Source organism: Anthonomus grandis, chromosome 2, assembly GCF_022605725.1.
Source record: "Anthonomus grandis grandis chromosome 2, icAntGran1.3, whole genome shotgun sequence".
NCBI classification, from domain to species: Eukaryota; Metazoa; Arthropoda; class Insecta; order Coleoptera; family Curculionidae; genus Anthonomus; species Anthonomus grandis.
The window spans coordinates 11,778,408-11,792,901 of NC_065547.1; the positions used below are offsets into that span (position 1 = coordinate 11,778,408).

At 31.2% G+C, this 14,494-nt stretch overlaps 1 protein-coding gene across 5 annotated transcripts in view; it reads left to right on the forward strand.

The window, feature by feature from the left end:
• Window positions 1-14,494, forward strand: part of LOC126747184 (alpha-catulin) — a 281,545-nt gene that overhangs the window by 206,223 nt on the left and 60,828 nt on the right. For 4 of the 5 annotated variants that reach the window (XM_050455705.1, XM_050455711.1, XM_050455696.1 and 1 more), the window contains exons 5-6: window positions 4,951-5,182; window positions 8,124-8,159. In XM_050455705.1, coding sequence (XP_050311662.1) covers window positions 4,951-5,182; window positions 8,124-8,159 — 268 coding nt within the window. The remainder of the gene's footprint in view (window positions 1-4,950; window positions 5,183-8,123; window positions 8,160-14,494) is intronic. The other variant, XM_050455699.1, reaches the window with a different exon arrangement.

Here is a 14,494-nt window from a genome sequence, read left to right on the forward strand (position 1 = left end):
TATAAATATATATTTATTTTCAAGAAATCAAGCGAAAGTTTAATTTGTTTGGTCAACTTTCTTTAAAGAATGTAATGAGAGTTTCTTCTAAATAATTTTTAAAACACCGACAGTGAGGTAATAAAATATTTAAGATGATAATGGCAACTACAATATTAGGTTACAACGAGTTAAAGTTATTAAGATCGTTCACAATATAGTAATTTTTTTAAATTTTGATGATTCTGATGTACCTTGGTAATAAAATGTACAATTTTGGCTCTAAAACTACTATTTCTGGTAGTTTTTATAAATGATGTAAGAGCGGTGATCATTTTTCATTTCTTCTAAACTATCTCAGGTTTGATACAAAGCAAACACGAGAAGAAAGAAATTTGAAGGATCCAGACATATTTAGGAAATATGAGAAATTTGTATTGAAACATGCAGAACATCATATACGCCGTCCTCATACCTCACAATTGACGAGAACGATGTACTTTTAAAAATTATATCGCCAACAAGCCACCGAAATATGGGATAAAAATTGTAATGGTGTGCGACCAAGTAGATGCAAATAGACCATGTTAGATGCAAGTCTATATTTGGGAAAAAAGCAGAGACCAATGCGTTACCCCTTGACCAATTTTACGGTAGAGAGCTAACCAAATCTGTACATGGTACAAATTGCAATATTACCATGGACAATTGGTGCACTTCAGCTTCTTTTGCTGACCAGTTGCCACAAGTACCCTATAAACTAACAATGATAGGAAATACATCAATGTTTCGCCACGATCACAATGTCTTATGCTCATGAGTATCTTATGTGCCAAAAAATACAAATTAATTCTGCTGCTTTCAACAATACAAGGGGGGGTAGAAATACTAGAAAATACGCCGGTAAGTCAGCAATCCATAATTACAATAAGACCTAAGCAGGTATGGATACATTCGACCAAATGTGTGGCCAATATGAACTCGAGTAGAAAAACATGAAGATTGTCATTGTGTTTTTTTTATGGAAGAATAAATAATAAAGCCTGTATAAACTCTTATGTGACTTACACGTTCAATAGGTTAAAAAAAAATTATACTGAACTTTCAAGACGTCAATATTTGATTAATTTGAGCTGTAACCTTGCCACCCATAGATGCTGCACAGATACAATAGACTTTTATACAGTGCTTTTCTTTGAAGTCCCCCCCCCATTTATTTTTTGAACGGGTCAAAAAAATTTTTTGATACTTGGCATAAGTAAATTGGTCTATAGATAGTATTTTTCACTGTAAACGAAGTAGTTGTAAATTCCAAGATGGCGGCTGGGCGACATCTTGAGAAAAAATTTTAAATAGAAAGGGGGGTCGTGTGGTACCTCATTTTAAAGGTATCAATGAGTACTTTATAACCCTGAAATATTAGACCCATATCTTAACTCGTTTCAAAATGGCGGCCTAATAAAAAAGTATTTTTTTTTATTTTAACGTTTTAAATTTTTATGATTTTTGAATAGGTAAAAATCAGTGTACGAAAATAAATGCGTCACCATTTTATTTTGACATAAAAACGACAGTTCTAAATGTCAAAATAACACATAAGCGCCATCTTGAATAAATGCATTAAATAGAAATCTTGTGTTACCTCATTTAAAAGGTTTTATTGAGTACTTTTAATATTTATTACATGGACTCGGTGGACTCCGTTTTGACCTGTCTAAAAGTAACAGCCAAAAAAGAGTAATTTACCGGTTAAGGAAAAATATCTTAAATTTTTTTTTCGAGTTTTCACAATTTAAGTTAGATTACCAAATAATGATATCCTTAACATAATTGTACTATTGTGAAAAGAGGCGAACTCCAGATGTAGAAAACCTATTCAAATAGGTTTATCTACCCTGCTCTACTTAACCTTAGATATCCATAGTACCTTAATTCAAGAGAAAAATCTTACAAATTTTGAATGGTTGTTTTCTTGAGTAATTTATTACAATTTTTGGTATTGGGATCATTTTATTTATTTATTTAATGTCTGCAATAATTTTTCTATTTTTTGTTATTTAACAAAAAATTTAATCTGTTTTTTGGGTATTTGCAGTGTGTATTGTTTTGCTTGATGTTAAACTGTCAAATTTAGAATTTAGAACTCTTATATGTAGGTTTATTAGGTATATGATTAAAGAAAAAGCTGTATTTAATCAGTTATTAGTTAAGCATTACTGTTAATGAGCGTTACTGAAATTACCATTTTTTTTTAATGAAGTGTGGGGCCACAATGTTAAAGACCAGAATCTGCCATGGCAGAATTCTGAATTTGTAGGCCTTTTATTTGCGTAAATTTATTGCTAGATTTTGTAAACTTGTATTTTTTTGTTTCTTCTATGCAAATAAAAAATATTTATTATTATTATTATTATTATTATTATTATTATTATTAGTTAGTGAAGTTGACCTTCATTTGACCTTAAAGACGTCCACTCAAGGTCAAATCATTGACGTCATTTTATGGGCACCTGGAAACCATTCAAACTTCACGGGAAACATTTTCTGGATACATGTTTACTTTTCGAGATATTGCGATGTCTCATGTTAAATGGACCACCCTGTATATTGAGGGTGTTTCCTTGTTTCCTCTCTAAACATTTTGATACAGATTATTTCTGTAATACATTGTGACAAAGAGCGGTAGGCTTTTATAGCCCTGAATTTAGGACTTCTTTCAATAAAAGATAAATTATGTAAAGAAATGAGTAAGGTACTACAACCTTTCATATTTATTGACATTTCCTCTGAAAAGTGTTGTTTATTTATGTGAAAAAGATCTGGCTTCTTTTTGACAAACATGACTAATGCCAAAAAATACAAAGATGGAGAAGTCAAAACCTCTAGCTTTTTTAAATTTGGCATACAGCTAGTTCTTGCTGAAACGCCAAAAACTCATTTAATGATGCGTTTCTATGCCCTAAAAACCTCCATAGCTGCAATAGGCGACCACCAAAATAAAATTCCATAATTCATTATTGACCAAATGCAAGTCACATAGTACAATTTAATGGTATCAGTGAATAAATTGTATCTGAGTCTGCAGACCAGAGCACAGTTATTGTTTAGTCTGGAAATTAGTGTCTTGCAATGTTGACGCCAATATAGCAATGGATCAACATACACCCCGCGAAACTTAAGGCCAGTACTGGCATTGTTTTATTGACGCTCTTGACATATAATGTCTCATTAGGTTGAACTTTATTAAAGTTTATGATTGTACTTTTATCTGTATTAAGTTTCAAAGAGTTACTCATAATTATTACACTACTCATTTCATTCACCATTCCTAAACACGCATCCGACAGACCAGCCACGAAAGAACTCGGAAATATAACTGATGCGTCATCTGCAAACTGGCATACATACCTCCCCGACAGATCCTCCGAGAGCCCATTCACATACAATATAAATAGAACTGAGGAACACAAAAATATGTTTTCTCCTTCTGGGTGATACTTACCACCAACTTCCTTTCTGTCAGATAACTGTCTAATAAGGATAGGCATGTACCTCTAAAACCAACCGAACTAAGCCTATCCAGCAACAGACCATGATTTATCATATCAAATGGTTCTGACAGATCAAAATAAAGACCTGCAACTTTGTAGTTGTTATCATCTATAAGTTCATTGATTTAAGAGGCACAACACTATACTGACTTTCTGATAAGACATTGTGAACTTTAAAAAAAAAATTAACATTCTATTGTATAAGGCCCTCTCAATTATTTTAGAAAAGGATGATGATAAAGATACAGGTCTATAGTTTTCTGCATTATTGGGGTCACTTATTTTATAAACTCGGATAGTTTTTCCTTTTTTAGGTTTATCCAGGAAAACACCCTGTATAAAACTTGTAATTTATAAAAATAAGTCTGTAATAAATTCGACACATGATTAACAAATCTTAGATTAGTATCCTTAATAATTCACAAATTGTTCTTATTATTAGTAGATATTAAAAACGAAACGTAGAGATTTTAAACGATTTATTAATTTTTTTAACACTTTATGTTAAAAGTTTTGGTAATAATTTAAAGAATTTCTTCAGCAAATTTTTAGTCATCTGTAAATTCATACATACGGATGAAATTTGCCTTTGCTTGCTACTCTAGTGGTCCGTGTTAGCATACTGAAATTTTTAAATCATCAAGTGCTTCACAAAATTTATTTACTTTTATATCAACTTGTTTCATTTTGTCAAACAATTTCTTTCCTAATGACCAATAAGGGAAGTGCAAGTTTTTGTGATAAATTTTTTCAAGTAATCGTTTATCTATGCTAGCTATTTCGCAGCAGAATCTCTCTAATATTAACCACGTGTCAATTATCAAACTAGCTAAGATTCAATTAACAAAAACTAATTACTAATTCAATCTAAATTCTTAATTTTACTTAATGAAGAATGATTGGATTTTCACATAGAAAAGTCAATAAAATTAATTTTGACTAGTAAAGTACGTCTTTCGTAAACAGTGACTTTACTCGCGCATTGTCGAGACGGCGAATATATTGCAAAAAATGCCGGTTTCAAGAAAAAATCCAAAAAAAGCGAGTATCTTTTTTAGAAAAGTAAAAAAATAATAATAATTTTCCGTTAAAAAAATAAAAAGTTGAAATATCTCAAGTTTGAAGTCACACAGACACAGTATCCTTAATGCTTAAAAAAAATCCAAGTTCCTCCAGAAACCAAAAAGGGTTAACATATCAACTTGTCGTAATAAAACCTTAATTTTTAAAAACAGTCATCTCAAATATGCAGCAGTTGCAGCGAAATCTAAAACGCGACATTTATGATATAGTATCTATTAAATATTTGATCAAATTTAAAGTTACACGAACTCCCAATTTTTTATCCAGAAATATCCAATTCATACTTTATCCAAAAAGCCCCGAATGAACTCTAATAATAATCAATCATTATTTCCAGACGAGCTTGAGACACCCGGAAAACAGCTCGGCCAAAGAAAACCGAGACACGGTGTTCTGTCAAATGCGAAGGGCCATGGACCTCATCCATTACGTTGTGAAGGACGGCGTATTAAACAATTGCGAGTCGAGCCTTCAGTCTCAACGTGAGGAACTTGAAAACGACAGGGGGACAGCTTACGCCTGTATGCGACACCTTCAAAAGTTACTCGAACATAGTAAAGTTAGCTTGGGTAAGTTAAGAAGACTTCCTGTATATTTTAAGTACAATTTTAAAAAGATATAGTAACAGAAACCAGCACTAGATTTGTTAAAACCGTAAAGTTCTATATTTAATAGTAAGAGAGATACCTTGATTCAAAACTGGACCTAGTGTACATTTAAGTTATGCTTTTGATTAGAAATATTATCCTTAACCTTTATCATAGCCCAGATCTAGTTGGAAATCGTCTAGTAAATTTATGTAAATGCTTATATATTTGCCCAACAATAAAACGTTACTCTTGAACAATAATTCGTTCACGAAAAACAGGTAATCACGCGAGGTGAACCCCACCTCCCACCCCCCTCGCGTTTTGCTAGATATTCAATTGTGCAATTTCCATACTAAGAATAGCTCAGGAGAATTATTTCGACGCTATTAACAGATTAACGTGGTTCTTTTAAATATTTATAGGGTGAAAAAGCGTGCGGGCGCCTAATAAAAGGGTGCACTTTGCACTTTGGGAGTGAAAAACCACAAAACCCTCGCTAACTAAATGGATTTTGTTGAATAGCTATTGTTGCGGAGGCATGCGACCGCCAGCTTTTACTTTTATCGGTTTATAACATCTCTGTGGGAGTTTTCGAGGGGGTTTTGTACATTAAAATATAGGGAATATGAGAAAAGCTTTAGTATAATAATATATGATTTAATTAAATTTATTAGCTAAAAAGTTAATAGGAATTACGTTTGCCAATAATAAACGCATAAAATTGCACAAATTGATGATAATTTTGCTGCAGACTAATAAGGAATGCGAGTTTTTAAATATTAATGCAAAAATGATCTTTTATATATTTATTTAAGTTCATCTTTTCCCAATTTTTATGTGGTAAAGAATGAAAAATATATTACTATTCTGTCAAATTTATCACATATTATTAAGATTTTGTCTGGTAATGCTCTTATATATTTACATATAGAGTTTAATAGCTTAATCGAGAATAAATTTATAAGTAATTTTCCAGGAAACATGAGTTAAACTTGGTCAATTTTTTAATAATACTCCCTGTACTTATTACATTATTTTGACAGCAAAAAAAATCGCCCTATAAGCCAAATAGCTACAATATAGCTAAGTCTCTAATAGAGCCCTTACATCTCTCAGTTAATGCCCTAATTCCGTGAAATAATCGGCCATTTCAAGCCGGCATTGGATGACAGTAATTGGGCCATTATTTGGGATCGGTCTAGCAGTCCTTGAGTACTGTAATTGATCCGATAAGCCTTTCCTTAGAAAAGCGGATTACCTGTATTGCGATAATAGGCAAGGTTTAGCTTCATAATTAACCTAAGGGTATATACTATAATTTACATTATGTAAAGTATAAGTTTGTTTCTCATGTTTTTAGAAGCGTAAATTTGACAAAAAATGGTTATGTTTCAGATAAGGAAAACGGTTTTACAGTTTTATCTTATAGTTATGTTAAGGCTTAAAAAAAACGATAATTTTAAAAAGAGTCAAGGCGTTATCAAATTTGAATTCAAGGGTTTAGGTAATAAATTTATGAAAAAAAAAATTGAAAAACAGTCGAGCTATTTAAAATATTATATAAAGGATATAATTTATTTTTGTTGTTTCAGAGGTATTTTTACCTATATTTTGTCAAGAGTCTATTTATTTAATTAGTATTAATAAATAAGTAAAAGCAAAAAACAACGAATTAAAATACAAAAAATCGCAACCCAATTGAAATTAAAGTAAATACATTATAATCCTATAAACTATTAAAATGTACGCAAAAATTAATTTTTTTTTCAAAAATCCGCAAATGCCAAATTTGAAGTTAATGATGGAAATATATTCATGGTTTGATTAGTTCTTACAGGGTTATTAATATTTTGAATAAAAAAATCTATTTTTAAACAAAAAATTTAAATTTTTCTCAAAAAAGTTGATTAATTTTAAATTTGATTCAGGGATTTTTATTATTTTGTTATGAAATATTTTTTTTTAATTTCAAACATTATTTGGAGTTATTTTTAGTGCCTGCAAGGCGTATTAATATTATTTTAAAATAATTAGCTTACTTTAAATATTTACTAATAATAATAATAATAATAATAATAATGATCTTTATTTACCATAAAAAAGTTACATATAAAATACAATCTATTTTACAAAATTCAATAAGAATATAATACTTTTACCAACCCTGTACCTTATAACTTCATACTGACTTTCGTCAGCAGGAGTATTATACTCGTATATCGAATTAATACGTACGTGGGTCATTGCAAATCGATGATTTGACAAAACAAATTATTATAAACTATAGAAATATAAAATCGCATAGCGGCAATGACGATACCTATATCTGAGTCAAGTTGTGGCCTAGTTGAATTTGGTTCAATGACGGTCAACCTGGCGAGAACCCGCGGTGCCCCGTTTTTTCAAGGACCACAGCATCCCGGTAATCCATGGATGCCACTTTATTTCGGTTCGTAAACAGAGGCCCCGACCTAGAATTTCCCCCACAGTGGCCCATCCAAAAGTTGTTAAAAGCCCCATACAAGACCAGAATTGCACTACTAATGTATTGTTTAAACAGATAAATAAAAACGACATAAGAAAAAAATTATACATAATAAGCAAAATACACTCTAGTTAAATAATAATTTAAACTTAAACATGCTCTTTTAGAAGTTTTTTAAATGCAGTTAAACGATCACTGTTTTTTTTATAGTAATTGGCAACATATTATAATCATACAAGCCCTTATACAAAACGGAATTTAACATTTGGCTAGATGCACATCTATCGGTTAAAATAAAATCATTACAATTTCTTATGATATAGTTATATACGTCCTTAAAAAGTTTAATCTTATTACAAGTATATTGTGGTAACATGTTATTTTTAATTTTAAATAATAAAACATATACATTGAGCATAATTTTTTGTTTTACAGATAACATATTGCACACGTTAGGCATTGTTGAGATAGGTATGTATCTATTATAGTTTAAAATGGTTTTCATAGCTCTATTTTGTACAAGTTGCAATTTTTCTATTTTAAAATTGGGTAGATTATACAAAAGTGTTGCGCAAAATTCGAGATATGGGGCTGCAATGCTACTATATAATAACAACTTTGTACCTAGTGACAATTTAGATCCTACCTTGGCAATAAAACCAAGTCTTTTTGCAAATTTTCTTGTGATATAGTCAGCATGTGCGTAAAAATTTAGATTTGAATCAAATATAACTTCTAAATATTTAATTTAATTTTCGTGACTTATTCTTGTGTCATTGATCCTAATATTCAAGTTTTCCAAATCAATATTTAACAACTATATTTTTTGCCAAACAAACAAAATTTTGATTTCAATGTATTAATACTAAGATTATTATTACAAAGCCATTCAAACAAGGCTTTTAGATCATTATTCATACTCTCTTGAATATGATTTATATCATTCCTTGACAAATAAATCACTGTATCATCAGCAAATAATTCCATTTTACATCGATTGACAGATTTGACAATATCATTTATGTAATAAATAATAGAGGACCCAAAACAGTACCCTGCGGAACTCCAAACTCAACATTTAATGACTCTGAAACACAGTTTTTAAATTTTAATTTTTGTCGCCTACTGGATAAATATGATTCAAACCAGCTTAATACGGTCTGCCCAATACCAAGAAATTTAAGTTCTTTCAATAAGATCTTTTTGTCAACTGTTTCAAATGCCCTTTGGAAATATAAAAATACTGCTAATATATAACTACCCGTATCAATTTTTTTTAGAAAAACTATAACATATATTAATTACAGATTCACAAGAGTGACTCTCACGAAAACCAGACTGATTTATAACCAAAATATTATTATTATTGCAGTAATTTAGTAACTGTTCTTTTACAACAAGTTTCAACACCTTTTCACATATTTCTACTATATCTATGGGTCTAAATTCACTATGATAAAAAGTATTTTGAACCTTTGGCACAGATAGTCAACTGTGATCGACTCCTTCCATGCCTCAGGGAAAATCCCACTTGAAAGTGATGCATTTATAATATTCAACAAACGATTTCCAGCAACATCACAAAAGTTTTGAGATACCATTCTCGTCACCCCCACATCTTTTAAATTCTTTAAAATTTTCTTTAAATCAATCAAAGATATTCCTTTAAAAAATGAAAACTTACTATACTGGTCAGTAGTGGCATCCATCTCATCTGCAAAAAAAGAATTCCCTGGAATGGTATTTACAATTTCCTTAATACTATTTATGAAAGATTTGTTGAATTCTGTAGCTATTGTTAATTCGTTAGACATTAATTGATTGTCGAATTTATTCTCTTTATACAATGAAGAGTTTTTTCCTGGAAGTTTTTTTTTTAGGTTTTTCCACATTTCGCGGGGATTGTTTTTGTCCCCATCAATAATTTCTCTATAAAACTTATCCTTTTCTTCCTTAATTAGACCAACCACAGAGTTGCGTACTTTCTTGTATTCCCTTCATTATTCTTCCTGACGGCTCTAACATACAGTTTGTCTTTTTGGTCCATCTTTTCCCTAATATTTTTAGTTATCCACCTCTTATGCAAATATTTCTGTTTTATAATAGACTTTCATTTAGAACACATTTGATTTAAAATATCAGTAATGTCCTTTATAAAAATATTTGCTAACACATTTACATCCACATTGTCATTCGTCCATTCAGTCCCAAAAACATAATTTTGTAACCTAATCTCTAAGATCTATTTGATAGATCTATGGTTAATGACTATATCACAATTTTCATTAAATTAAATTTTTGTTCGGGATAAATAGACAATATACAGTGGTCACTAATTATAGGCGTTAAGTGTACCATATAAGATATATGTTTATCGTTCGTGACAATGTAATCAATTAGCTACCATCAGTAATGCGTGTGGGAGTATCAACAATTTGATTTTTTTAGATATATTTATACCCACTACTTTGATACGATATTCCAAGCTTTTGGGTACATCTACACTATAGGAGTCACCGATATTCTTTTGTATTTGGGCCTGAATGGTAGTAATATCCTTTTCTGTGTCACATTTAACAATAATGCCTACACACTTCACAAATATAACTCTCCTAAAAATTTTGAAAATTAAAAGTATTTTATACTTATTTTTTCGAAAATTAATTTATTGTTTTTTTTTGTCCAAAAATGTCTTGATTTGATCATTGTTTGAATTTTTTGAAAATTTCAATTTGTCTCACAAAAGGTTAATACATCGAATGAAAAAGCATTTTTGTCTAATACTTAAAAAAGCCAATAAAAAAAGCAACGAAAAATGTGAATGCTGGAAAAATGTTAGTCCACGTCTTAAACTTTTTATAATTTTTTTATAAAATATTAAAATTATCATAAAACTATGTCTTTAGGCCAAAAGATGCCAATAACCAAAATTTAATTTTGATTTTTAACCATAATTGCCATTAAAACCATAATTGCCGTTAAAATACCATAAAAATGTATACAATGTACTAATTTTTTAGGTTGCTATGATATTAGGAATTATGGGAGCTCGTCGAAGACAGGAGCTCTACTTAATAAAAGCTTAGAATATTGAGAACTTGGGGTCCGCTATAATAATAAATGTTCCTAATACAAAAACTAAAGTGCCTAGACAATTTACAATCACTGGAAAGTTTTATACCTTATTTAAAAAATATCTATCTCTACGGCCACCAGATATCACGACAAATAGTATCTTCATTAACTTTCAAAATAGACGCTGCACCAAACATGTGATTGGAATAAACAAACTAGGAAATATGCCTAAACAAGTGGCACAATTTTTGAACTACACGATTGGGCGAATATAGAAACATTAAAAAGACACGGAGGGTGGAAATCTACAGGAATTGCTGAAGGATATAGATAACTCATTACAAAACCCCCTAAATGTTTCAAGTCAAATAATGTCCCAAATTAATGAAAATGAGGAACCAGCACCCAAAAAACCCAAATTTCAGCAAAAAAAACTGCAGGAACTACAAGTAGAGCTTCCTTGTGCAAGTGCTAACTCCCAACAGCAAAACATATTTAGCTCATTAACGACTAAAAACATATCGGATTCCCCTAAGAATATTACAATTCAAAATTGTACTGGAATTACAATAAATATATATAACAAAACTATGAACAATAAAATCAAATATATTATTTGTAATCTTTGTTGTTTTTTGATAGTTTTTGTTTGTTCAAGAGTGAGAAATAAACATTTCATATAAAAAAAAATAATTAGTTTTTTTTATCGAGTAATATAAATTTAATTTACAGTTTTAATTTTTTTTTTGGATTTTAAGTTTCTATTTGCTTTTACAAACTCTTTTTATTAATAATATATAATAATATATAATAGTGGTACTTTTTTGAAAAGGTAAAAATAGAAGTATGTGGATCTGATGTAATTGACTATAGTGACCCTAAGAAAAAAAGTTGATGATGAACTCTAAAAGACAAAACGTTTTAAATTACCATCATGAAGGGCGAAAAAAGTGGCTATGAAAAAGTTTATTTTTACTTTGTTCTACGACTTTGCATGACAGAAAATAATTTAAAAGATTTTTTAATTTATTCGGATATCTCCGAAAATACTCGTAAGTTTTAAATTTTTACAAAACATTTTAAAAAGCATTAAATTACGCTATTTTACCCTCATTTTACTAACCTTTTAACTTTGAATTTTCTACACTTAAATTTGGGACACCCTGTTGTTTTATTTGATAGTCGTATAAAACGTACACTACACACTAACACTCGTAGAGCCGTTCCCCTCGCCTGACGGCTCGGGCAACAAACCTGTATTGCTTATTTCGCACTTGTTATGGAATATACTATTTCCCATTAATTCAATTTTCGTTGGATATTCTACATAGATTTTAAGTTAAATTTCGCTGATTTCCTCAAAGTTTAAAGTTGAATAAACTTGACATAAAGTAAGCATTTTACTATCTATCAATATTTTACGAAAAATTTATTTTGGAAAAAATCAACATGACCGTCCAAAAATGACTATTTGTTAGCCAAGCTCTTGTTGCATCTATAATTTTATTAACTACCTTTAAAAATCCCGGAAACTCCAGACTTGTCAACCCTTATAATCCGAAAAGTTCCCAAACCACCCCAGAATTATAAGCTTAGCACATACGCGACGTTCGTGAGAGGAATTGCAGCTACTGCAGGTAATTAGTTCCCAGCCATTTTGTGCAATCTCTATAAAGAGGATTTACGTTTAACTAAAGATTTACTTACAAGTTAAGACTATATATAGGATTAATAAAATAACATTTTTATCATCCCCTTTCCAGCCATTAAATAATATATGGTTATCGAAGTCGAATTTCCTACGTGTTTACAATACATGTAACGCCTGTCTTAGATGCCCCAGAAAGATAAATGCGAAAATCTCGCATGCATGCAAAATATCAGTTTTCCTGCTCGCGTTTAACAATAGGCATTCAACAAGCCTTTTGCTTTTCGATCTTTTTCTTCAGTTTAAAGGTCATTTATATTGAAAAATGACTTATTTATGTCTGTGGGCACCATCGATCCTGAAGCTCGTCAAAGAAGGTCGTCACTAAGGGCCTTAAAATCCTGCTAAATAAACTTGAAATAGGAGTGTGATTATACTCATCTCCTCATCCTTTTTGTACGACTATTCCGATATAGTTAAAAAAAGGATTAGCTTCAGTCCATAAGTAGTGCTATCATGAATATTATCGCACTTGTTTCGGAATAAATAAAGGGTGTATTTTTTAGAGGCAGAGAACTTTTATTTGGCAACACTGTTTTTTATGACAGCCGACCTGACAGTTCTGGGTTATTTTTAGATTAGTTTGGTTTGGCAATTCATCATGAACAGACTCGCGCCGGAGCAACGTTTCCAAATTGTTCAAATTTATTTTGAAAGACATGGTTCTATTCGAGAAACACATCGGGCATTACGTGAGTTTTATGGTGCTCATAATCGTCCTTCAGAGAGATTAATTCGAGAAACTGTTGATCGTTTTCGCATTACTTTTACTCTAGTCGACAATACGCATCCCGTAAGACGCCGTACAGTGCGCACGCAACAAGCGATAGCTGCTGTGCAGCATAGTGTTGATAATGATCCAAATGGGTCAATTCGTCGTCGTTCTCAACAAGTGAACTTATGTCCATCCACTTTATGAATAATTTTGCGCAAAGATCTCGGATTGCGAGCATATAAAATTCAACTTGTCCAGGAGTTGAAACCCCAGGATCATCTTTTGCGCCGTACATTAGCTGAATGGGCAGAAGGAAAGATTGCTTTTATATGAAAATTTTGTTCAGTGATAAAGCACACTTTTGGTTAAATGGCTATGTAAACAAGCAGAATTGCCGAATTTGGGGGGATAAGAATCCACGAGCTATTGGCGAAAAACCGTTACATCCAGAAAAACTAACCGTTTGGTACGGTTTATGGCCGGTGGAATCATTGGTCCTTATGTCTTTAGAAATGCTGATGGTCAGAATGTTACAGTAAATGGTGAGCGATACAGAAACATGATAACCAACTTTTTTGTGCCTAAATTGGAAGCCGTTGCAGGCGTTGCAGAAATGTGGTTTCAGCAGGACGGTGCCATGTGCCATACAGAATGCCAAACAATTAATTTACTGCAAGAGACATTCGAGCAACGAATATTTTCAAGGAATGGACCTGTAAACTGGCCAGCTTGTTCGTGCGACGCCATTAGATTATTTTCTTTGGGGCTATGTTAAGTCGCATGTCTACGCTGATAAACCCGAAACACTTAAGCACTTGGAAGCCAACATACGACGCGTGATTGCCGAAATACAGCCTGCAGTACTGGAAAGAGCGTGTGAAAATTGGACCTCTAGATTACGCCACGTACGCGCCAGCCGTGCGGGTCACATGCCCGGAATCATTTTTAAATATTAATGCCAAAAAAAATTCTTTAATATAAAAGCAAATTCGTTCATATCAATAAAATATTTTGTGTTTAATTTCAATTTAAAGTTCTCCGCCTCTAAAAAAAACACCCTTACTTGTGGAATCATCTAGTCATTAGTCTTCTAAATATGGACTAATAATAATAATATTGAATAAATAGTTATTTCCAGAAATACAACTAATTTATATATTTTACTTAAGATCTATGAGTTATTTTGAAAACTCCAGATCCTTCAAAACGTTCTTATGGAAAGAATCTAAGAGCCTCTCATTCAAAAAAGGTACTTTTCTCCAAATGTATGGGCAATTATAAATTTTTTATTTTTCATATCCAGCTTTT